Genomic DNA, 26853 nt, shown 5'->3' on the forward strand with positions numbered 1-26853 from the left:
GCCCATTTTCCAAAAAGGCAGTGATCAAGAATAGAAAGAGGAGGAGTACCAGCATTACTGGAAACAATCGGGTGCTGTAGAGGCACTTTCTATGCCTCTTCCTTTGAATCTCCCAACACCCTAGTATGTTTTAGTAGTATTTCGATTTTATAGCTGGGGAAAGACTCAGAGAAGGTTGCTGGAGGACATATATGGCTCAAGTGATAGAATCAGGATTTGAGCCCCAGTGTATCTGCTTCCAGGACCCTCGTTCTTTCTACTCCCCTTATTGCCATCTTAAAAAAAAAAAAGTTAGTCAAGGAAATGGCCCCATGGCTAAATCACTCGAGATGAGGACATCTTCTGATCTTGTGCAAATGCCAATCACAGGTGCCTTGAGGCGATGTGTGGCATAGACAATGGTTCACAGATGTACAGTGCAGTGACCAAAATCAGATTCTGAATAAGGCCAAGAGTCACACCACATGGTTAACTCATCAATGTCATGCCACTCAGTGGGGTCTCTCGGAAGGCAGCTTGCTCCTGGGGTCACCTAAAAATACTCTTGTCTTACTGCAGGCTTCTTCAAAATGCCACATCCATTATGTTACCTATGCAAAAGATCTTTCAGTTGGACAAAAAAAGCTGATTTAAAAAACTGTACTTCTCTAACTCTGGGGAATAATCATATACAATATAAAATCTTTTCTTGACATAATTTCAGAGGTCTTAATTCATCCACGCTTATTGATGTAACCTATCATCCATTCCAAACCTGTTAAAATCTAAAACTTCTTAAATTTCTAGATTTAAAAAAAAGTCATAAATTCAAATATTGTCCTAAATGTCAGATGGACACCCCCCCCAATAACTCAGCCCTAAGTATTATTGGCAAACTATACAACTAATTCACAAAGCATTTTTTGTGATAAGTAAAATGTGTTTTAAAACCTTTTAAAAATAGCATTTGAATGATACAATTGTTTAAGCATGGCCACCTACGCCTCATGTCACCCACACATTTTGGTGTCAAATAGTCCAACTTGCTAACAACAGTCAGCTTTTGTGAGGCACACAGGGTAAGCAATACCACAACAAAGGGTCCTGTTATGCTCCATAATGGCACACCTATGGCAGTGTGAAGCACAAATCCAACTTCCAACCACCTGTGAAGGGCAGAGACATTTTACTGAAAGGTCATTTAAACCATTTAAATGCCTTTACATAAAGAAAGGGAGGAGGGGGAGAGAGAGAGAAAGAAAGGGAGGAAGGAAGAGAGAAAACAGATCTCTTAGGGGAGTTATCTGTATATTGCTTGATGGGGATCAGAACTGTAATCAGTGCTATAATAAACCCCAAGTCAAATGAACACAACAGAAACACACCAACCATATCACAAATAATGCTTTTAATTGTTTAGCTTCTCACAGTACTCATATAACAGAAACTGACAAATTCATGATTTCCTCTAAAAATAAAATGAAAAACAATATCCTGGAAGACTGTTGCTCTTTTTCTCTCTCCTTAGTAGTTTTTATTGTGATGGTTGCACCTAGCTTGTTGGCCCACTAGGAGCTGCTTCCTCCTGTCATCAGCATCACTTCACCCTGGCTCAGGTGAAGCCCAGTGGCTGTCCCGGCTGGAAGGTCCCCTGGGACTGAGCAGACTGTTCGTGTGTTATCCACACACACATGCTGTGGTTCACAGACTGCCTCTTGGAGGTGAACGTGGTGAGCACAGGCATCTGATACATTTATAATATATCATCAATAAATATAATATTATAAAAAACAATCAGATTAAACGATAACCAAAATGATGCTAGAACTGTTTACACTTTTAAAACTGTCAACATCATCATCACCTATCTGAATGGAAGACACCTTCTTTGATTCTTTTAAAGCAAAGTGTCTGTGAAAGCACAGATTGAATTTAGTGTGTTTCACAAAAATAGCAAAGCTCCTAATAGTAAAAGGTGTCTGGCAAAAACAGAGACCTGTACAACACTGACACTCTGCTTCAAAGAGAAAATAGCATTTGAAAGTCAATCTAGAAAGTTCCAAATGGGTAGCCACACTCTTTTTCAACAATTTAGAAAAACTCTACCAAATTTGGCTCAGGAAAGCAGTGCCCACATTATCTATATGTCCCTGCTCCACAACCCTTCTTCTAGTAAAAGGAGATTCCTCATTCTTTACGCCTCTATTCTTTAGGATCCCACCAATAAGGCCGGAGTTAGATTCTTAAAGAGAATCAACTTAGCAACATCTTAGCCCTGAGGGAGCTTTGCCATGTCAGATTTTGTCTCAGACATATGTTTTGGTCTCCTTTCCTCAGGTTAGTCCCTCACTTCACTGGAGTGTTCTCTGTAAGAAAGATCACAAATCTGTTTCGTAGGAAATTGTTACAAACATATAACTAGACAATTTTTTTTTTTAAGATTGGCCCTGAGCTAGTATCTATTGCCAATCTTTTTTTTTTTTATCTTCTTCTCCCCAAGCCCCCCAGTACATAGTTGTATATTCTAGTTATAGGTCCTTCTGGCTCTGCTATGTGGGGCGCCCCCTCAGCACGGCTTGATGAGTGGTGCTGGGTCTGCACCCAGGATTCGAACTGGAGAAACCCTGGGCTGCTGAAGTGGAGCACGCAAGCTTAACCACTTAGCCATGAAGCTGGCCCCCTAGACGATTTTTTTAAATGGACCAGTCAACTCAAAATGTCCCAAGAGTGCCCTTAATTTAAATGTACAAAAATATATAGAAAGTAATTCTAATTTCTAATCCTTATATTTGTCTATAAAAGTCTTATCAAAACTTTAAAATACAATCTCAGGAAATGTTCCTCTTTATCACAGTTATCAAATAGCTAGTTGGCCATTAGTAAAAAAATAAAGTCACCAATACTGTGAGACGCAAGGCTGTAGGGAGATGGCCCCTCGGGTCACCTCAAAAGGTCTCTTCTTCTACCTGAGTCATAGGAAACAATGGGACTGGAATTCTGGTCGCAGTGCTGCCTCTCAATAGCTTTGTGGTCATGGACAAGTTATGTAACCGCCCCAAACCTCAATTCCTCCATCATTAGCATTTTCCAAACATGTTCCAAGGAATATTAATGTCATGAAAAAGGGTTCTGTGGTCGAATTAAGTTGGAAACTGCTGCACACAATTTCTCTTTAGTAGATTCACAATGCACGCTGGCATTATTAAAGGCTCTGAGAAGTCCTGCAGTACATTTGTTTAACTTTGTATCAATCTTAGTTGACCTCAGAATCCCTTCACTGAGTAACACTCAATAGCATCCTGTGGACTATACTTTGGAAAACACTGGTCCAGCACAGCTCAGGTCTCTTCCAGCACCTATACTGATAACACGTGGGAAGAGCAATGCACTCTTTTGACATAGGTTCTAGGGATTAAGAGAATATTTAATGCCCTGGTGTTGCCAAGGCACCTATTCATGCTAACTGGCCCCCTGAAGAACAACATGATTCCCTTTTTCCTAATGATAGTCTGCATTCAAGGAAAGTGGTGATGACTCTCACGAATCTTGGCAGCCACCCGTGGTACAGTAAGTAGCAGAACTGGCCAAGAATGATAAGTTATCTTCAGTATTGTATAGTTTCAGTTTTCCTTTCCAGAATGACTTGATTTTTCTCCCTAGCAAATGCTTTTGCCACTGTCCCCTAGAACGGTTCTGCCCACTAACAGGATCCCTGCCCTTTACCCACTTCCTTGTCCGGAATGAAGTCAGTGCGCAGGTAGACTGTCAGTCCTCAAGTTAAAGAGCTGCTCTTCCAAGAAGGCACCCCCAAGGCCGTACTGTTCTTCATGAAGACTGATCTCTTCAGGCGACAAGTGGCTTCCTCCAAGAACAAAGTCTGCAAACCTAATAAGTTTTTTCTTGTTTTCAATAAAGTTAATGTTATCACAGAAGGGTTTATTTGGAAGATAACACGTTCCCTTGCTACTTATCCCTTTAATTAAATTTGACTTTGCGTCAACAGAGGACGGTATTTACACCCTGGGAGTGAAGACGGGAAAGGCTTATGCGACCCCTCTGGAGACACTCAGGGGAAGGGCAGAGAAGCAGGCGAACCCCTAAGCACTGCGGACTGCCAAACATACCTACTCCTGCTTTTTAATGCCTTCTCTTCTCTCGCTCTTCTTAGATTTATTATGCATTCATTATGTTGGTGTCAATACTTTTCACCTTCAATATTTAGTTGGAAGGCATTGTTCTTGGGATAAAGCTATAAAGAAGGGAAGGATGTCGGGGCAGAGAGATCTTTCTTAGTAAACTTTGAAAGTCATTTTCCACACTAGCAGAATGAGAAGCAGGTGACACATCCCATTCCACCTTTCTCCTTCCCATATGGAAGTTACCTTTATGGCCGGCCCTATAAAATGCAGCAGATCAATATTTATTCTGGGCAAGTCAGAGCACTCAAGAACAACAGGAACCTCTGGCAGCTCCTACACCATCTGTTATCTAGGGAAGTAGTCTGCTTCTAGTCAGCAATATCTGTACCAAACCATCACATTATTTTTACATAATTCTAACCCAGGTTGTGGTCCAAGCAGCTGAGCAGCGCTTACTTTTTAGGAGCCTGGAGTCTGGAGACGGCCAGCCACGATGGGAAGTCAGGCCTGCGGCAGGCTTGGCGCAGCTCCTCCAGAGCACTGGTTGTTTCAGCTTCGGCTTGTTCCCTGTATTCGTCTTCAGTAAGATGCTTAACCACCAGCTTTTCTGATGTGAACCAGTTCTTCATTTTCCTAAAACATGTGGCATTTGGTTGCTAGGTTCCTGGTCATATGTGATTGGTCAAGTCAACCCTTGAGATTTGTAAAAATACATTTCTTAGACAGTAATCTTTAACTTCCTTTATATCATACTATACACTTTTTACTGCCATTACCGTGACTGAGGTACACAGAACATGCAGGCCGAGCCTGCTGGGACATTTCCCCTCTTCCTGGACCATCCTGAATAACGTCCTAAGGCATCTGAGAATCAGTTTCTGATAGAGATGTTAACTGTATTTTTCTTCCTCGGTGATTTCTAAACACAGTCAGACAGTTACAAGTCTGCTTTCTTTATGCCTGGCCTGCTGACTTTCTCGGGCACTAACAGAAGCTGGCCTTTGAGATGTCCTTTTTTGGAGACCCAGTAGGCTCACTCGCCACCTCCTCTCTAGACGGAAAAGCACAGATTTGTGGGACATCGCCTCCCCCTAGTGGTGGTGATGCTGACTAATCCCAGGGAAAGGGAGTCAAGATTGTACAAGGTTGTGTTTGTACAATAATTGCTAACGATTCTTCCTTTGCTACATGCTGAGGGGCTCGTGATTGCACTATTTTTTCCCAACCAGAGAAATCCCAAAGGGAAAATCTCGTAAAAATAGTAATGATGATAGGGTTTTAAAACATGTATGATATATTTATCAGAGTTTTTAAAAATGTTATTGTGTGGTTTTAAATTTAATTTAACCAGAGATTCCCAAGTTTGAGTGAACATCAGAGTTACCAGGAGGTTTTTTAAACATATGTTTTCTTGAGGTTTGGGACCTGAAAAATCTTTTCTCGTTTGAAGATTGTCTGGTGTTTGATGAGCTGGATTAGGGAACCGCTGACATTCTCTCCTTCCCCTTTTCTGGATGCCCAGCCTCGTCTCCCTAGAGGAGAACCCTGGCCTCCGAACAGAAGACGGGCACAGTCCTGCCTTTGAGGCTTACCCACTGTGTCAACCGGGGCAATTCCTGAGCAGTTCTGAGCCTCACTTTGCTCGTATGAACAAATGAAAGCAGCGACATCTACCTCATGAGGTCACTGGACGGATTAAACGAGGTACTGTGAGCAAAGTGCTTAGTTCAGTGAGTAGCCTACAGTATGTGTGCAATAAGGAGAATCAAAAGAGTAGCTAGCATATATTATTAAAATATGTTCAAACAGCTGTTTGCAAAACTAGAAAGTACTTCACAAATCAAGGTACTATTTCTCTGGCTTATTATTTAACCCATATGTTCCTGTTTTACCTCCTAGTTATTCACATAATTATTCACCAGCAAAATGAAAAGTTGAGGAAGTTATAATACATTTTGATTATTACATTCATGTTAGCAGAATGCACAGCAAGTACATAAAAGAACCATCATGCAGGTGACAGAATACACTTTGCTCTTGGCAGGGCGGCTGGATGTTTAAAGGGAAAGAGAAAGGAATTCTGTCCTGCCTGCCCCCACCCACAAACCTGGCAAAGGAGCAGAGGCCTGGAGGACGTGGAGTGGCCAGCCTCCTCCTGGCAGAGGGACCGTGGGGAATCCCAGTCACTGTATGCCTCTGAGACGGGGCAAAGAGAACCAGCCAGCACCAGCCCTCCGACCTGGTGCTGGGGCCTTTCAGCCTTGCCAACGTCCTCTGCATAGGGGCCCTGTCCTGTCACTGGTGCATTTTTAACCCTGTGACATCTGCCACACAGGCAGTCACCAGACCCATAAACTACCAGTAACCACAGACTCTCCCTCCTCAGAGCCACGTTTACCTCGTAAATATTAACTCCCTCTTTCAGTCTTGGTGTCACTGTCCTCCTCCAGGCCCTCATCCGCTCTTGCCTGGATCACTACAATGTCTGATAACTGGTCTCCTGCCCCAGAGCCTCCCCTTATACCATCCTCCTCCATGCCAGAAGCCAGAGGGCCCACATCCTGCCACCCAATGAGGTTCATGGTCTCTGCTCTGATTTTTGCTTGTTGAATGTATTTTTATTTTCAGACTATTTTTCAACATTTAAAAATAATGAGAATTCACATTCTAATCCTCATTCCCAGATTTTCTAGAAAACCAACAGATCTGGCAAGGCAGGGCCCATATTCTCACCTGGCAACAATCAGCTCACGCTGAGCGGTAATTGCACCCTGTTCAATGAGGCTCCAATGTAGAATTTCCCACAGTCCTCATGATTGACCCACTGCCTCGCCCCTGTTCGGCATGACTCACTCAGTACCTGCTGGGGCCCCAAGCATTTGGATTTATAACACTTGTCTAGGCAGGAGTCAGAGAGGGCTGGTGAAAATGCACAATGGTTCCCTGCCTGTACCATGTACACGATCACACTAGACTCCTTAGCATGGCCTACAAGGCCTCCACAACCTGGACAATGCCCGCCTCGCTCACTGCCTCATGATGGTACCAAACTGGGCTTTCTCCTTGTCAGGAAAGTCCTTCCCACATTTATTCATCTGGCTGTTTTGATTTATTAAGATTCAGTCCAGTAATAGCTCCTCCAGAACCTCTCCTGAACTTTCTCTATATGCCAAAGTCCCTGGGCAGGCCTATTTTAACATTTCAAAGATATAGAAATGTGTGCCTATGACTCAACAAGTACACTTAAGGGGAGGGACCCTCTCCTTTATCTGTGCACCTGACACAAAAACAGGTGCTTGGACTCAATGACTGAGGAGACATCATAAAGCTGTGACAAGAGAGGTTACCGCATCTTTCTTTCTGTATTTTCGAAGGGCTTGAGCCTTAAGTTAAAATCTAAGAGGAAAGAAAATCCTAAATATAAATAATACCTTTCAATCATTTATGATTCATTTCTGTTCCCTCACTCATTTCATAAGTACAACAGGTACCCCTAAGGCAGCTGTGGGCCCTGATAATGAGAGGAAATGCAGAATAAAAGTAGAAATTGTGGGCAACCCAGAGCCCAAGCAATTGTGCCTCTGATTTTACTGAATTCTGAGTGAGCTGTAATTACCTAGGAGCTGGCAGTGCACCTCTGAAAGACGAATGAGGACCAGAAATGGAGATAGGATCAGATGTGTAAGTTCTCTAGCCTCCCCCTCTCTCCGAGGGAAATCTCTAGATGAAACGTGGTTAATTATGAGATTAAATATGATGTGTCCAAAATATCCCCCAAAATGATAAATAAAACCAGAACTCAAAGTGTCACATTCACAAGGAAAATAAAAGATACGCACCGCCTCATATAACAGAAAGCTTTCAGTGGGCAGTGCAGACCCCTGGAGCACAGGAGGAGGGTGATGACCACGTAGGAGAAGTGAGGCACGGTGACCCCACAATAGATGAGAAGCAGGGAAAGGAGCTGCAGAGTCCACGTCAGAAGATTTATGCTCCTCTCGTCAGCAAGGGGCCCACGTTTGTAACAAACAGCAAAACTGAGAAATCCAACCATCAAGACATAGCCTGTAAGCAGAAGAATGCAAAACAATATAAATCTGAACTTGAAAAGTTATGTGCAAATGCTGGCAGAGCCTTGACTTAGAGCTAAGAACATATCAAGAAATCTTCATTTTTGTTTTCGTTTTCCAATGAAGTCAGGTTGAAAAACGCACGTCGAGCTAGTTATTACTTCCATGTGAGATACGAGGCTGTCTTCTCTAATAATGAAGCATGTATATAATAAATTATGATGATGTATAAGTGTGTCTGTTTTTCAGCCCAGAGTCCTAGATGGGCAAATGTCATCATGGTTGCTTTGCTCAGGAAAAAGCCTCAGCATATATCACCGTCAGCTACAAACCTTATTTTGTATTTTCACTTTCTAGTCACCAAAGGAAAATGTAATTGTACAGCAGAGAGATCAGGCTGACCCTCCTAATCCAGCGCTCAGTGTCAGCATCAGTAATGGAGGGACGATGAGATATTCTGTGTCCCCTGTCGTGATGCAATGCGACCCACACATCTCTTATGTGTTCCACCAAAAGCGTTTCATTTGTATCTAAGCAGCCTCATATCTAATTTCCAGTTTAGGAGATACAGAGGAGAGAGAAACTAGTTAAATTATACCACAAAGGAGTAATCACAGAAATCCAGAAAGTGACAGGACAACTAGGTTGGTCTCTCCAGCATATCACTGTGATAAAAAAGGAATTGTTATGGATTCAAAGAGACTTACTGGATATAATAGATGCAAACTGTGGCTCTCGACCACATCCTAGCTTATTCAAAACAACTATCAAGGACATTTTGAACATGGTCTGCGTAATAGATGGCCTAGGTAATAGATGATTTTATGTAATTATTAATTTTTGTATATTTAATAGTTATTTAACTATAGAGGAGAACGCTCATTCTTTAGAAAAGCTTAGTAAAGTATTTAAGGCAACATACGATGATATCTGTAATATACTTTAAAATACTTTAGCATAAAAAGAAAAATGAGCTAAAAACTAAAATCTTCAAGTAAAACAAAAATTGATTGTTTTTCTTTTGGGTAGGTGGACTTATGTGAGAAATATGGTGCTAAGGGTTTAGGAGAAACTAGATTCTTCCATTCTTCATTATTTCCCAATTAAAACAAACAATTTTAAATAGTTGTTTTTTGTTTTTGGTAATATGAAACAAGAAGAACAAGCAGTTTCTTAATATCCTGCTTCTGAAAAGTCAAGTTTTCATTAGTCATTTATATTTTGGATTTCTTACTTTTCATACTGAATACATAAAGAAATGAAGAGCCATATTTTAGAGAAAGTTTTTCATTACAGATTAGATGTGGTGACAGCTTAACCACAATTCAAAAGCATATGCAGTGAAGAGAGACAAATACTTTTTTGCTCTTTTGATGATTAGTACAGAAAACTAAGAAAGACATCATAGGGAAATAGTCTAAAATGAAATCTAATGAACTGAAATCACCAACTATGGGAAGAAAATAAAATATTACTTTTAACAGCACTTCTCCTTAGTTTAAAATGAAAATGTAGATGCTGGAGAGAAATGTATGTCAAAAGAAGGTCTCCAGTTGTACTTTTCAGCTTTACCAATAATAGACCGTATTCTTAAACATTTACCTACCTAATATATATATTCTGTTTTCATACCACAGCCACTTCAGATCTTCCATCAGTTGGCACACAACATAAACTGAAGCAAACCAACAACCAACCATTAGAGCCCAAAACGTGCTATACTGTGTGTGGAAGAAAATAAATGACACAGTTTTTGGTTCATTCACTCTCATAAAAATAGAAATAAACAAATAAACCATTTGTATTAGAAACTTCTACATAAACTGCACTGAAGTCAATTCAAGATACTCTCTGGAGTCTTGTTAAAGGTGTGGTCCACGAACCAGCAGCATCAGCATCACCTGGGATGCAGACTGTCAGACCCCACTGCAGACTCCTGACTCAGAATCTGCATTTCAACAGCATCCCCAGGTAACTGGCATGTACATTAAAGCTGGAGCAGCACTGTTCTAAACAAGAAATTTATCTCAAAGTATTGCTGGTGTTGCAAGCTTTAATCAGAGCAACTGCAACATTATCATCATGAGCTAGTATTTACTTATTCTCAACTAAGTGCAGGGCATCCTTTTACTGAAGGTGTGCTGGGGAACTAAGAATAATGAGGAAATCCCCAGATGTAGCAATGCTGTCATTCAAGGCCCCGACGCTTCAGCATCACGATATTCCTCAGCTCTGCCAAGATAAATTTCCACTCAGCACAGAATCAGCCCCTGTCACTCATAAGAAAAACATATTACCTAGAATTAATAAAAAGGTCTCAGAAAAAGTATTGCCAAAACTTAAGAATTAGTTAAGCCTGTGTATAGTAACAAATAAAAATGGAATCTCCAGAAAAAGATGTATTTTAAAACCAGTTTCTAGAATGTAGAAATATGGTTTGAATTAGGAACTGTCCTAATCAATGTGACTTAATTTTGATCAGTGTTTCATGTCTATGAGATCACGGTTTCCATTTTTTATTCATTTGTACATAGTATGCCTACCTTAGGAATGAACCTTTTCACCAGCAGGAGGACAAAGACTAATGTCATTAAAACTCCTAGCACGGTCCCAGAAGAGTAATAGAAAATAGGGCTTCTGTCAAGACAAGCAGATAAAAGCCATTTAAATGCCAAATCACACTTTCGGTATTAAAAACATGTTTAACTTGATGACAGTAGCCATAAAGAATACTAGGAAGAAAAACTCAGATGGTGGCTTTAATTACATCCTAAACTGTTAAAAATGAAATCTGTACTTGAAATTTATGGTAAATAGCTTGCCACTAACTCAAAACAAAATGTCTGAGTTATAGTCTATGCTCAGAATCTGATCCAACAATAATTAGTGAGCACTATCATGTAGCAAGCACTTGTCTGAAAGCTTTCTGTGCATTCACAACAGCCCTGTGAAACAGCTATCCGTGCCTAAATTTTACAGGGGAGGAAACTAAGGCACCAAGAAGTTAACGACTTTCCTTCCCCAATCTTCCACATCTGCTAACTGGAGGATTCAGGCTTGCAGCCCAGCTCCTCTGGGTCCAGGCTCTACTCCACAGGCTATGTAAGCAATATCCGGTTTATAAAGACCATGGATGATGTTAAAAACACTTGATTACACTACAAAGAAAATGAACAACGTTAAGAACAGCAAGCTAAAAAGTAAAATATTATTGGATAGAGTTTTTTTTTTTTAAAGATTGGCACCTGAGCTAACAACTGTTGCCAATCTTCTTTTTTTTTTTCTGCTTTTTCTCCCCAAATCCCCCCAGTACATAGTTGTATATTCTAGTTGTGAGTCCTTCTAGTTGTGGCATGTGGGACGCCACCTCAACATGGCCTTGTGAGCAGTGCCATGTCTGCGCCCAGGATCCGAACTGGCAAAACCCGGGGCCAACGAAGCAGAGTGTGCGCACTTAACCACCCAGCCACGGGGCCGGCCCCCCAGAGATTCTTTTTTCACAAGAAGTTATAATAAACAAAATACCAGGAAAATATGTTTATCTGAGAATCAGATATTTATTAAATTCAGCCTTCTATATCAGAACCAGAAATCTTGGAGGCAGCTCAAATGTAATAGAGCAGGCATCTGGCATCAGAAACCATGAGTGTAAATCTCAGCCCTGGCAAGAACGTCATGTGATTATGGATGTTGGTTTTCTCATCTATAAAATGAGAACGATAATACAGAGCTCACACAGTTGTTAAGAGGATCAAATAAAATAATGTATACCGTATTAATATGTAATACAAAATAATGTATGTGAAAGCCCTGTGTGATATATACATATCACGCTATACAAATAACTGTTCTTGGTTTTAAAGGCCTTTCAAGCAGTATCTTCAGACCTATTGTCTGCAAAACGTAAATCAAGAACTACAAACTAGTGTGGAAATATTTAGCATAGGGTCCTTTACTCTTTTTCATTAACAAAGTTAAGAAAGTAAAAATGAATACTTACCTACTCAAGGTCTTTGCATAAAAGAAGAGGAAAACGCCTGCCAAGAACACAAGGAAGAGTTTGAAATCCACAGCTGGAGTAAAAAGACACAAACACACGAAGATTTTGTGTCAATGCAGTGTTAGTGAAAGAAGAGAAAAGTCCACTTATTGAAACGTCACTCCAGAAAAACTGAATCCAGAAAGTGAAGTATAACAAAAACAGACTTACTGTTTCGAGTCACACTTATTGTATAGACAAATGTCTTCCTGGCAGGCTTCACAGAGAAGCACACGGTCTTCCCATATGGATTGATGATGAGGGTTATTTCGTTAGTCTCCGTTGGTGTCCAAAAGTTATGAATCACACATTTGATAAAAGCTAGAATGGTTTCTGGATACTGGCAACTATGTCTTTCTGTGATGTATACAATACTGAGCAGGCCTGAACTGGTAATTTTCATCTACAAAACAAGAACAAAAAACCTCACAAACACAGCAGTTAAAACTTCTTAGAAGCTTCTTAAAATCATGAGCAGAGGAGTACAGGGAGCCCAAGATGGGCTGAGAAAAGAACACTCAGATGTACGTGATAAGGTTCTGAGCCCAGGAGCGGACCAACAGATGTGTGTTTATTTCAAACACAGGCTGGACCACACTTTTGAAAGTGGATGTTTCTTCCCAAGTTGTGGCTAACTCCCTCTTCTGGCAAGTTATTGTGGCCAAGGGACATATAACAAGAATGAGATAGAAAGTAATAGGTGGCAAACTATTTGATTATGAACATAATGAGAATAGGGTTTATATCTCTACCACTTTCTACTGCAATTGAGAAAAAGCGCTTCCTTCTTCTGGATCAGCAGAGCATACATAATTCCGGCTTCTCTCATCATGCCACCTGAGGGAGGACCAGAACCTCAGGTCCTATTCAAGTCTCACAACAAAGCACTAGCTATAGTGCCAAGCAGATGGTGACAACCCAGTGATGATTGTATGACAACTCTCTGCTGCCTTTGTCCCTTTCTGCTTCTTCTTTGTCCCAGTAGGGCAAGCCTGGAAAGGGGAGTGAGAGCACCACCTCTGAATCTCAGGCAGCAGGTGATATCACCCTCTATGTGTCCATCTGTCTATCTACCCCTCATCTCTCTTGGACTTTAGCGCCTAGCTAACTGTTGCTCACTCAATACTACTTCCTGTCACACTTCCAGGGATTCAACATACACAGCAAACTCCTTCCAACACCCTGGCCTCTCGGTTCCCTGAACTCTCTCTCTGTATGCCCTTGTCCTCCACCCACCTCAGCTAATCCCTCCCATGGCCGCCACACCCTGGATCTTGTCAGTACCAAACTGCAGCCCCTTTACAGGCTGCGTTTCACGTGTCCCACTGGCTGACCACTACCTCCTATCTTTCCAGCGTGCCCCTTCTGGCACCCCGACCCCAGCAGGCCTTTGACCCCACCACGGATCAAGCATCTTTCCCATCTTTCCCCTGCTCCTCACAGGGGATATATCCTTAGCCCCTTCTTATCCAGCTAAATTCCATGATCAATCATAAATCACTCTCTTGCATGATCCCTTGACTCCTTTGCACCCCTCTTGCTTTGTCACACCCACCAGCAAAATCCAACCCTCCACCTATTCCAATCTTGCATTTGCACCACCAAATGCGCCGGAGAAACACACAGTGCTCTCACTTCAAACCCATGACTGGAGACCTGAAGAGGGACCTGAAGCTGCAGGCAATCATACCACACATTCCTATCTAGTTTTTCTTCAACAACGATTTCACAACTTCTCTTTCCTCAACACCCAACACTTCCTCCCTCCTCACTCCTCACTCCTTGCTGATGATCTTCTTACGTCACTGAAAATGGAAGAAATCGGAAGGGAATGTCGACCAGCTCCTATCGTTGTATTCACCCACCTGTCAGCATCTGCTGGCATATGCTCTGCTTCCTGCCTGTGGGGAGGAACCTTCTGCCACAGAGACTGACATGCTCCATTCTAAAAGCAAGCCCCTCACTTGTGCACTGGATCTGATCCCCCTGTGCCTACTCAAGGACATCGCCCCAGTAACTTCTTCCCTTTCTCCTACGCTATTCCTATCAGCATACGAACATGTTGATATTTTTCCCACTAAAAAAAACCCAAAAAGCCTTCTATTTACTCCACTTCCCCTCCAGCTATGACCCCATTTCCTTGCTTCCCATTGCAATAAAATTATTTTTAAAAGTTGCCAATATCTGCAGTCTCCAGTTCCTCTCCTCCCATTCTCCCTTTAACCCATTTCAATCAGGCTTCCATTCCCAACAGGCTGCCCTTGACAAGGTCTCCAGTGGCCTCCATGTTGCTAATTCAAAGAGCAAATTCCTTCTCAGTCATCCTATTGGATCTGTCAACAGCACTTGGCACTGCCAATTATTCCCTCCTCCTCGTTAGACTTTCTTCCCGGGGCTCCCTGGACATCTCCTTCCTCACTTGCTACTTCTTCTCTCTTCTGCCCGCCCCTTCCTTCTCCCTGACCTCTTACTACAAGACTGACCCAGGCTCAGTCGTTGGTCCTCTTCTCTTCTCCATCTAAATTTACTCCTTAGTCACAAGGTTTTAAGCACCATCTATAAATATGCATCACAGCTTACTTTTGCAAAAAGAAACACAGGAAGGATATACCCAAAACTAATAAGACTGACTACCTACAAGGGTGGGGTAGGAATGAGTAGAGGAATGAGGGGGAGTGACACTTCTTTGAAAATACTTTTGTGTAGAGTTTTGACTTTTCAGCCACATTAATATTGTACATACTAAAAAATAATGATAATAAAATCAACCAGGATGGGGGAAAATCCTGAAACAGAAATGAATAAAAACAAATAGATTTCAAATGAATAATATAACAACACGGAAGGAGGGGTGGGTGGGAATGAATTAACCCAAGTAACTTTTGAGCACAGTGTTTAGACTACATACACTCAAACTAAAGATAAAACATACTGTAAACATATATTGAACTCCTGTTACTAGGTTTATTTTTTACAATAGTATTGCTTAGTAATTCTGAAATTACTTTCAGTGTTTTCTAGAATTAGGCAAATAAATCAATATATTGAGGATAATGGGAACCAAGATTCTCCCTATCAGAGAAGGAAGTTACAAACATGGAAAGGAGGGAGATTAGGATGAACCCAGTGGTACTGGAGATATCAGAACTCATGGTTTTCAACAGATAGAGAGAAATAGATATGTGTGCAGGTGTATAAGTGTGTATATACACGTATGACAATGATATACCAGTAGTAATAAACACAACTAACACTAAATGCTCCTTGGAAAAATGTATTATTCCACAGCTGTGTCTAAGAAATTACAAGATAAGCCTGGAACATCTTGTTTGCCAGAAGGTAAAGAAGTGCTCAAATTATAGGACAAGTGTCTACTGAATGAACTGGCAATCCATGAGACTATGTGAATAAAGATAAATTGGAGGAGGAAAATGTCTTCCCTATAGAAGAATGCCAATGAATGTAGAAGGAATAACACAGTCAGAAAACCACCATTTGATAAACATCATGATGATACTTGATTCAGACAAGCATCATCAATGGATGATAAAACTAGGGGGTGAAAAGTTTGATAAGGAATAGTTTCAATTATTTCCTCAAAATACTCATTTATTACCGAGGGGAAAATAGTCATTTTACAGTGGCAAAATTTTGTAAATTGACAGATACCACCTTAACCAAGTGATCCAAGTGGTGTAAACTATCAGTAACGGTACAAATCAACATCATGTGCCTCCTGCCATGCTGCCCTGGCTATTCCCTCAGCCTAAACACTCCTTCCCACGTACTCTCTTGGTAACTCACTAACTTCACTGAAATCTTCCTCAAATGTCACTTTCTCAATGAGAACTACCCTGACCACTCTTTTTAATATTATAACTTGTCCCCCATCTCTCCCTTCTTATCTTACTCCACATTTTCTTTTTTCATAGCACTTACTGGTTTCATAATTTTCTTCTCTTACATTTATGGCTTACCCCATCCTACCCACCACCACTGGGAGTATAAACATCACACAAGCACGGTTCTGTTTTGTTCACTGCTGTACCCTAAGAGCCTTGAATAGTTCTCGGCACTTAGTAGGTAATCAATAAATATTTGTTAAATGTTGAATGAAGGAAAGTACTAGGCTATTGAGAGTAACTACTATCTTGGCTACACCTGGGATCAGAGGTAACTTCAGAATTTCTATATAGAGGTGCTTGGGGTAGCAATTATTTTGGGAAGCAGGCAAGAGGGTGTTGTCTTGAGCTGTGTCTAAAAAGCAAGCACATTGTACGCACTTATATACTATATCTATTTGGAGTGGTTTGAAGAGCTGATTAGAAGTATGGAGAGTTAATGTCCCCTCCCACACACGCCTCCCCTTCAGCCACTGTGCGTATTCCCCAAGCGAGCTTTCATACACAGCTCTCCGTCACACAAAAGCTACTCTTTACTCTTGAAATAGTACATTTGAATTCCCTGTTCCTAAGACATGATGTAGAAGTAGGCTCTTACCTGCACGGTTGACCATATGTATTTCCATTCCATTTGGGAATTTTGATTGTAGCAGTAACAGTCTGGTTCAGAAGTTTTAATTAAATCCATTTCTTTCAGAGTTTTACACCTTGGAGCTGAGAGATGGAAAAGGGAATACATTTCCTAAACATTTAATTGCCCAGGATCTTTTTTTCTTTTTTCTTCACAGGGATAATGGTAACCATTTTTACATTTTCTGACCCATAAATTCTCCCACAAACTAATTATAGTCCTTCAGTCTTTCCAACCAGCAGGAGACAAGATAAAAAAATCACAGTTCAGTGTCAATCCTCTGATGACATACGGAGGGCACTATAAGAGCAGAGGGAATAGGCACTCCAATCTTGAAGAGAGGGCAAGAACTGACGGCAGCTTCCTGGCGAAGAGGAAACATGAGCGAAGCCCTGAAGGATAAGTCGGAGGCAATGGCACAGAAGTCGGGGTGGGGTACCAAGTGTGTGTAAAACCACGGAGATGAGGGAAACCGTGGAAGTGGTTCAGCCATTCCTGAGGACAGAGTATGGGAATACAGGAAGATTTCCAACACCTGCACCCAGAGAGGTGAGCAGGGGCCGCTAGTACACTGAGGAGCATGGACCTCGTGCTGAAAGCAGAGCACTCAGGGGTTTTAGGTGAGTATCAAAGTCTCCGCAGCAAACTGCAGACACTCCAAAGGGTTGAACTGAAGCGTTCAGTGAGGACGTGGGCAGGGTTAAGGCATTAACAGTAAGGCACCGTGAAGTTCCCAGGCACCAACAGCAGGCAGCCTTTAACACCCCTAGGCCTGGAACGGCAAAGGCGACTCAATGTTCCTGGAGCCCCGAGGACAGAAGTCTCACGGAATCACTACTAAAACTTCAGTGGAATGGTGGGGTGAGGGTATGGGCACCTCAGCCTCTCCTCCTGCCCTCCCGCCAGTGCCTCTCATTGGCCAAAGCCACTGGGAGGCCAGAGGGCAAAGAAGCCCAGGAGACGCAATCCACAGACGTCAGCTTCTAGGCCCTGAGCAGGGGAGGGAAGGGCAGAGAATGGGTCTGGAGGAACAAAGAGAATAACCAGGTCAATACGGAAGTGACAGGAATGCAGAGGTTTCTATGAGGAACGTGAAATCTTAGAGAAGACTGAAAGCAGAACCACGAAGGAGGCTCCTGAAGTAATCTAAGCAAGAAAGGAACCACGCAGGAGGGAGAGAGAGCAGCTTAAAGAGCACTTAGGAGCGGAATCAACATTAGATGAGGGAAAGCAAGAAGACGACAGGAATTTTCCAGCGACTGGAGAGATGGTGAGGCCCCTCACCCAGATAGGGAACATCGGAGCCGAAATAAGCTTGTGCAGGCAGAGGGTGGATGAGTTTGATTTCGGGCACAGTGAGTTTTGGTTGGTGGGACTAAGAGAAGATAGACAGGTCTGCTGCACAGGAGAAATTTGGCTGGAGACAGAGGTAGATACATACATGAGTGTATAAATATGTCTGTGTTATATGTAATATGTAAATAATATATAATATATAATACAACATAATACAATATAACATAGAGGGACAAGTGCTGTACTACAGAGGGCAAATGTGGTAAATGCCACAAGAAAAGGATAAAGTAATGGGGTTCATTTTATTCTGTGGCTGCCACTGTATTTGAATTTAAAATGAAGTGAGAAGAAACTCATAATTCTTTCTGGATCCAGGATAGGGTGTCATCACATCTGTCAACAGGAAACAGGATCAGGGAACCTTATGGACACACAGGGAAATGGGCCTTATGCCCTGCCCCTGGCTCCTCTAAGGAAAGTATGGTCAGCTGTCTTCCAGAAAAACCTGAAACGAAGCTAGAACAGCCTGCTACACTAAAGTTGGGGAAGGACTGAGTAACGAGTAATAACTAGTCAATGATCACATTCATTTGGAGAATAACACTGAATAAGCCCAGATAGGTCCCCGTCCTGACTAAAACATCCTCAGCATTAAGACAGACTTGGGTAAATGACTCCTGGCCAAGGGCTGCACAAGGGAGAGGACGCTCCCAGGACATCAAGGGCTGGCAGTTAACTGTAGAAAGATGATGCCAAAGAAGGCAGTGTAAAACCTGCAAGAGCCTGAGCAACTGCAATAAGAACACACTGAAACACATGAAAAGCCCAAAGCTAGTGAGCAGCACAGGTGGGATTAGAAGTGCTCTGGACTGGCCTTCTGGAATCCCACGCTCTGACACCGCATAGCCTCCTGTGGGCTCTCTGAGCAGGAACAGGGGCTGAACTGGGTACTAGAGTTGAGTGGGGTTTATAGTGGGGTTCCTCAAAAAGAAAGGAATTCCTCCCTATCTCTGGAAAGGCAGTGCATCCTGGTGGGGCAGGTGAGAAGCGTGAGGTCGAAGGTCCACAGAGCCAGCAGTCCCAGACCGTCATAAGAAGCTCAACTCCAAGCCAGCTGTTTCTGCGGGGTTACTCCTCCTCCTACCACAGGCACACCCAGTGCTAGGGGCTTTTCTTGTGGGTGTCTCCAGGGCTGTCCCTGCATTCCCTCTCGTGCTGGGCTCCACTTCTTCAAGGGCTGAATTGATTCCCATAAGAACAGTGAACTACCCTCTGGTTAGTGGTCTGAGGGAGTATCCTCTTTGTGGGGCCCGAGCTTTGCAAACAAATGCTACCTTCAAATGAAGATTTTCCCATTTGGTTCTAAGACTGTCTCCTAAACCATTTGATATCCGAAAATCTTAAGAGCAAGATGATACAATTTAAGTAGAGTGCAATAGTTTGAATTTAGGAGTAAATGCCTCTCTGTTGTCCAAGCCAGTCTTCTTGCACTTGGATTACTGCAATGGCCTTCCAGTTGGTCTCCCTGCTTCCAGAATCGCCTCTATGGTTCCCCCCACAACCTATTCTCTAATCAGGACACAGATCTTTTAAAAACATCAATCAGAGCACATCATTTACCTGCTCAAAACCCTCCAATGACTGCTCACCGCACCAATAATAAAATCTACCCTCCTCCCCAGGACCTGCTCCCTCTACCCTTCTCTCTGCCGCTTTCCCTCCTGCTCAGCTGCTCCAGCCACCCCAACCCTCCTGACCTCAAGATGCCTCAAGTTTTCCTACTTGCTCTTTCCTCGACCTGCAAACCCGCTTTCCCCAGATCTCGGCAGAGCTTGCTCCTTCCGATAACTTGTTTGCTCAAATGTCACCTCCTCAGGAAGGCCTCTGACCCCACTGTCTAAGATGGCCCACTCCAACCCCTTTCACCTGCTTTATTCTTACTCTGCTTTTTCTTCACTTACATATGTATTTATTAGTTTATACTCTGTCCTTCTCTATGAAGGTAGGGACACTGCATGTTCATTACTGTATCCCCAGCATTTAAATATTTATCTTTTGTGGGTATGTTGTAATTTGAGAGGAATAGTGGGTTATTTGGACATGTGTAGCCAAGCCAGTAAAAACCTGGCCAGTCTTTGTAAGAGCCTGGCCAGTGCCAGTCAGCACCACAAAAGGAAGTGCACTCTGGCCCTCCCCTTGAAGCAACCTGATGTAACAGGACACCATGTCCAGCCGGGTCCACTGGAACCCCACCTACGGAACCCACACGCTACACTTCCCCTTATCTACTTGGTCATCAGTGGACCCTCTCCTAGAGGGTGAGAGCTATAACCCTTAATATCCCCAGGCTAGGGACCCTCTTCCTTCTCCTTACCAGACAGAGGAGAGCAGGGAGAAGCAAGAGGTGGCAATAAGCTTGTTTTTGTTTTACTCATAGAAGGTACATCAGTGAAGGACCTCCCAGTTAGAAGACAAGAACTTGCTCTGAATTTCACCTCAGTCTTCAACCAGATTAAGGAAAGTACAGATGGAGGGAGGTTGCCCTGACTATTGACACCTACAGACACACTACTAAAAGCATGTTGCAGTGTCTCCCCTGGAATTCTCCAGAGTGGCCTCTGGCTTTTGAGGTGAAGTCATGTCAAATTTACACAATACAAGAGAAATTATAGACAAGGTGGTGGCATTGCATGGTGTCCTCTAGCTGCCCTAATTGTTATCACCTCTCTCCTGAGGTGAATACATTTCAATCAACCCACACAAGAATCCCTCAATATCTAAGGAACTAGAAATTCACAGCCACAAGAAGCCACAAGCCTAGCTCCAAGTGAGTTCATGGGAACCTTAAGCCATGGGCTAGTTGGACTAGCTGCAAGCCGGTGACTTGTAACAATCAAGATTGTTATCGCAGCTGGCCCACTGCCTTCCTAAAGAGAACCAGATCTTTAAATCCGAGATTGTTCATACAGGTTGTGTCTTCCCTAGGCCTCTCCTCCCTTCAGCAAATTTCTTCTAGACACATTTCACTGCTCAGCTTCTACTTCCTCTACCTCCATCGGAGGGTGGGAAACAAAATGTCACCAGCCTGACTGCTCATCTGAACTCTTTCGCCTGCTCAAGCCCTGACACGGAAGGCTGCGAGGCTGCCTGCCTGTCTGCAGGTGTCATTTATTTTTGTGGCCTTAGTCTTTGCTGATTCATTCTGTTAGGATGGAACTTCCTGTTGGTAGATGTAGGCAAATCCAAATATATCACGTCAACAAAATCCCCTTACAACGCAGTCCAGAAAACAAAAGGGACTTTCTAGGGATTCGCTAAGATGTAATAATAATTGTTCACTTGGTCAGAAGAGAATAATCCCTGCCTCGGGAGGGCTACTGCTTCCCCAGAGGCTGGAACACTTCTCCAGCCTGGAGGGTGCCCCACAACCTAGCTAGTCACTTCCTCAAACCCGATTCAGATCAGAAGAAAGATCTGCAAGTGCAGGCTGTCCCAGCTATGTCTGATCTCCCAAGCACTTATCAATACCTGCAGGACCAACCCTGAATGCCACCCATACCATGGCTACCCCAGCAAGGCTGCGTCTCTAAGCCATGAGATGCCTGTCGCCTTCCTGACTCCCTGCAGTCCTCAGCAGGCTCCCCTTACTCTTTCAGCAAACCTGACCTCTGGAGAAGAGCACCTTTCCGTTCAGTTGTGCCCAAGCGGCCAGGACAAAGCACAGTTATTTACACTACCAAAGGACTCAAGTCAGGGTCAGCTTAACCAATGAGAGCCCTTAGTTCATTTTAAATACCACTCAATTTATAAATATTCAATTAATCCAATTTTAGGACTACATATCTCACATAAAAAAAGGGGATAGCTGCATATCACCTGCTTTAACTAATAAATTAAATTTAAAGTTACTCCTTTGTTGTACTGCTGCCATTTATTAGTTTTCCTAACTGTATAAGTATATATATTTAAGTTAAAAGAGTTTAGCTACAAATAAGGTAAAAATATGCAGTCAAAACCTCAGACAAGGGCAGGTAGTGCTTAAACCTATGTACAGAATATGCTAAAAAAAAAAAAAAGCACAAACACTCCTCAGATCTTAAACAACCTGCAACATAAAAACGTTTCAGCAATGCTCCTTCTGAAAATTTAACCTTCAATGGCCCTCACATGGGGAAAAAATATCTTCAGGTGAAACTATAACAGAATAATAAAATCACTTATTAGACTGCCATTTTCTCCATTTGGGCTATAACTACTTTCTTTTGAGATAATGGGAGGGAGAAGAATAGGAAAAACAAAAATAAAACCAACAAACCTTAACTCTTCAGAGTTCAAACAGAAGATCTTTTCTGGGTATTATTTTCTGGATTTTGATATTATTATATAAATTCACATTTTCAAAGGAGTCAGCATGCAGCACCGGAGTTACAAAGGTAACTTCTCTATTGACCCTAGTTTTTTTTAACCTGAGTTGAATAAAATCTTGATTTTCGTTTCCCCAAGAAGTACATAGAGAATGAAACTGAAATTAGCATGTGCTAATGCACATTTGGATCAGATTTTAATTTCAGGTACTGATTTTTCTTCTCCGTAGATGAATCTGAAAGCTGTGGTTTCACACGGCCTGTTGCTATTGTTCCAGCCTGGGAATTCAATGCAGTGGCCCAAACTTGATCACAACTACATCCCAGTTGCCAGGGACCTCACCCACTGGCAGCAATCTACGAGTGACTCTTGGCTTGAAGTTTCTCAGCCAGACAACTACCTGCCCCTCCTCTGTCAACTGCCTCTGACTTTCCTCCAAATAGGGTGACAGAAAGCTGGCCTCCGTCTGGATGTTCTCCATTCCAAGGAAGGGTGTGTATGTTCGAGACTGAATTTTAGAACAGGAAGCATCATCTAATCTAACCTTCTCACATTATAGATGGGTCCTATTTTATGAAAGGAAATACCAGCTGTTTGATTTCAGAGTTCCTCATAAAACCGCAGGCTTTAGAGCAGTGATGGTTCTTAGATCTAGTCTAGTCCAGAGTTTCCAGTGTGGCATCATTAGCACACCAGAGGACGTAGGATGCTTCATTGTCCACGTGTAAAGTCTACCTGGAATGGCAAGTGTCGCCATAAGACCACAGATGATGCCATTTTTCTTAGCTGTGGGCTAGGATTTTATCAACTCAGTGGGCATCCTGCCAGTCTCAGGCAGAACGGAAGCTCTGATAAGCATTTCCGTCTCTCTGATTAACAAAATAGAAAAGTTAACACAAAATGTAGGAACACAAAATCTTGAAAAACACTGAGTTCACTGAGGCAAAGAAAAAGGTGAGGAAAACGTTGGAAACCATTCAGCAATAGAACATCTTCATTTTACTACTAAGAAAACCATGGTCCACAAAGATTACATGCCTGGACCAAGGTAATTCTACAAGTGGGTGACTGGATGTAATGAGTGAACAAGAACTCAAGGTTCTGGGTGTTGGTCCAGGGCTACTTACAATTTTCTGGCCGCTGCCATGCTCAGAAACCTCCCTTCTTAGATAGATCTGTGATCTATTTTTTCACCAGTAAATTTGTCACTACGAAGCCTTCGCTTCCTCATCTGTAAAATGGGTACATAAATGGTACCTACTCCCATAGGACTACTATGGGTATTAAATAAGATAATGCAGTTAAAGCACTTTTAACTGTACTTTTCAATATACTGCCTAGCACGTAGCACACACTCAACCAATGTCTGTTCAATGAAGACTCGGGTAGAGCCGTTCCCCAAGGTGTAACTCACTGCGAGATTGCCCTGAGTCGCAGCTCTGGCAGGATCTGCTAAATTGCCTTCATCCTTAGACAAAGAACCCTGATTTTATTGGGAGGGGGTCGGGGGCTACTGTGCCCAGCTAAAATACCACACTTGGCTGCCTCCCTTGCAACCAGAGGTGGCCAGTGAGATGAAGGGAAGTTGGCAGACAGTGACTCCAGGAAATCTTTTAAAGGATTTTATGGGGAAAAAACGAAATAGAAATGCTAAGCCCATAGCAAATGAGTAGCAGTTCTAGAGTTAGACCCCTTCGCTTCCCCTTCACGCCAGATCGGAGAGCCCTCGGCAGACACTCGGAGCAGCCACCACGTCTTGTGTCCTATGTATCAGACGCCGTGCACACGGTAAGCATCAGTGAGCCTGGGAGCCAGCACCATCCGTCTGGCACGTGGCCAGCAGCCTAAGCTGCTCCAGGTCACAGTCAGGGGCGGGGGAATTTTGGTCCGATTCTAAAGCCGAAGCGCCTGCCTCCTCTGGTCTTAAATCCAAAGGACCAGCTAGACAGAGAAATAAGGTTTTCCACATAAATTGATGTACTGCACAAAAGCCCCGTGTTGACCCCGTGACTAGGGCCAGCCGTCCCAGTGACTAGCTGTGTGACCTTTGACAAATCAAAACGTCTCCGAGCTTCGGCTGCTTCTCCGGTAAAACGCGGGAACTGGGCCAGACTTTGAACTTGGCGGGTGCTTCTGGGCCTACCGTCTTAACGCGCCCGCGCGCCGGGGACAGACCGGGAGGGATCGGGAAGGAGGGGGCACGCCCCGGGGCAGGTCGACCCGCGGGGCGAGCCGCACGGGGCAGGGACGCGCCCCCGCCTCCGGGCCTCGGCGCCCGTGGAGCCGGGGAGCGCCCGCCGCCGGGGCCCGCGGTTACCTGACAGCGCCGCCGCCGCCTCCTCCCCGCGCCCCGCGGCCGCGGGCCGTGCGGCCCAGGGCGGCAGCCAGAGCAGCAGCCACCACGGCCCAGGCGGCGGCCGCATCCCGCCCGCGCTCAGCTCCGCGCGGCCCGGCTGCAGCCCACCCCCAGGGCGGGCGCCGCCGAGAGGGGCCGGAACGGCGCGAGGGAGGAGGAGGCGGAGCGGGGCAGGCAGCCCGCCAGGCCGAGGCCCCGCCTCCCGGGCGGAAGAGGCCGGGCCCCACGCTCCGCCTCCGCCCGCGGCGCCTCGTCCTCCCCCGGAGGCGGTTGACCCCCCGCCGGCGGGTCGGGGAGGCGCGGGGCGTGGACTTGGGGGGGCTTCAGGGGGGTTTGGGGGGCCGCTCCGCTGGGAATTTTGCCTAAAACTTTCCTGACCCGTGGCCTGCGGGGTTTCAGGGCTCGGTTCTCAAGAGTTCCCGTCAGTGACACCCCATGAAAACGGAAGGTCCTTAAGCAGCCTCCCCTTTTATAACTAAAAGTCATTTTACTTTTTGTCTTTGTTTCTCATTTTCCTTTTTGTTTGTAACAGCAATAGCAAATTGGCAATTTGCTTGCTTAAATAACACTGACTTGTATGTCCAAGCTTATAAACAAAGCACATTGTAGTATAAAGACGCTCTGAAACGTTCCCTCACCAATGTAACAGACTATCCCTTAAGATTAGCTTGCATTAAAAAAGAAATACAGAGAACGGATTGGTGGTTGCCAAAGGGAGGGGGTGGGGGTGGGCAAAATGGGTGAAGATGGGCAAAAGGTGCAAACTTCAAGTTATGAGATAAATAAATTCTGGGGATGTCATGTACAGCATGGTAACTAAGGTTAACAATACGGTTTTGTGTGTTTGAAAGTTGCTGAGTGTAGGTTTTAAAAGTTCTCAGAAAATATTTTTTGTAACTCTATGAGGTGGTGGATATTAACTTGATGATCATTTTGCAATATATACATACATATATCAAATCATTATTTTGTACACATAAAACTAATATAATGTTATAGTCAATTGTATCTCAATAAAACTGGAAAAATAGAGTGGCCTTAACAGTGATAATTAGTACAGAACTTAAAGCCTTCATAATATTATACTGTACTTTTTTAAAAAAAAAAAAACAGACCCTTCTCAGGCTCTGGAAACCCATTAATATGATTCAATATTTCATACTAAACATTTACCAGAACAAAAGGTCATTTCTTCTTTTCTAATTCTGTTTTTCTGCTGAGGTACCTCAGAGAACCCAATTGTGACAGAAATCATCCTCTAAAAATAACACAGCCTCATTTTCCCCAAAGGTCTGAGTAGAACTCGCTAGACTTTCCCTGGCTTCAAAGTAAGGTTTAACCAGCTGCCCTCAAACTTCTGGCACCACATGCGTACCCATATATGGCTTTTAGAAAGTTCAGAAATCTCCTTGTAAGGGACTCTTCAGGGGGATGATTTTTACAAATAAACTGTTACTACTTGAGCTCTCACCTTGTCTGACCCTGCAGACTGTCACCAGAGAAACAGCAGAGGCCCCGATCCAAGTGTGAGGTGTGCACTTGCCTCTTGCACAGCGGCTTTTTTTCCTAACCAAATTCATTTTGATTTAGTTGAGTTTTGGATGGCACTATGGAAAGTGGCTAAAAGAAACAGGTAGATTCTTGAATGACAAATGTGTTTTCCTGCAGCTGTATCTGGTAGAGAAATAACAGAGCAGAGGGCAATGTACTAAATTAACATTTAAAGTGCCATTCACATAGTATATCCTTAATAAATATGTTGTAAAGAATCTAAATTGAAACATCACATTCGTCTCTACTGGAGAGCAATAAATACTTTTCCAGAGAGACTGAGAATATTAGAAGGTGATAACTCTGTCACTGGTGGACAATCATGAAACCCCCAGCTCACTTCCCTCAATCTTTCTTTCATAGGAAAACCTTAAGCCACTGGGGGAGGGGCAGAAAACACTACCACCAACAGGGCCATGACAAAGACTCACTGCTTCTGGGGGAGAGAGAGAAGCACAAACTCTCTGCCCCTAGGGGAGCAGCAGGAAACGCTGGGGCTCATTGTCCTGAACTGACACAAAGTAG

The 26853-nt window shown here is 43.4% G+C and overlaps 1 protein-coding gene across 2 annotated transcripts; it reads right to left on the minus strand.

The window, feature by feature from the left end:
- Nucleotides 1–1379: 1379 nt before the first annotated feature.
- Nucleotides 1380–24901, minus strand: LOC124238449 (nuclear envelope integral membrane protein 2-like). 2 transcript variants are annotated; one of them, XM_046659419.1, is made up of 10 exons: nucleotides 24739–24901; nucleotides 16728–16843; nucleotides 12399–12630; nucleotides 12189–12261; nucleotides 10732–10825; nucleotides 9795–9909; nucleotides 7958–8183; nucleotides 4575–4751; nucleotides 3707–3864; nucleotides 1380–1723 (listed from the first exon to the last, which is right to left on the minus strand). In XM_046659419.1, exons 1-9 carry the CDS (start codon nucleotides 24842–24844, stop codon nucleotides 3726–3728), a joined length of 1278 nt encoding a protein of 425 aa, XP_046515375.1. In that variant the 5' UTR covers nucleotides 24845–24901; the 3' UTR covers nucleotides 1380–1723; nucleotides 3707–3725. The 2 variants fall into 2 exon arrangements, with proteins under 2 accessions (XP_046515375.1, XP_046515377.1); XM_046659421.1 differs by having other exon boundaries at nucleotides 3703–3864.
- Between the last annotated feature and the right edge of the window lie 1952 nt (nucleotides 24902–26853).

The sequence above is a fragment of the Equus quagga genome, chromosome 4 (genome assembly GCF_021613505.1).
Source record: "Equus quagga isolate Etosha38 chromosome 4, UCLA_HA_Equagga_1.0, whole genome shotgun sequence".
In the NCBI taxonomy this organism is placed as follows: domain Eukaryota; kingdom Metazoa; phylum Chordata; class Mammalia; order Perissodactyla; family Equidae; genus Equus; species Equus quagga.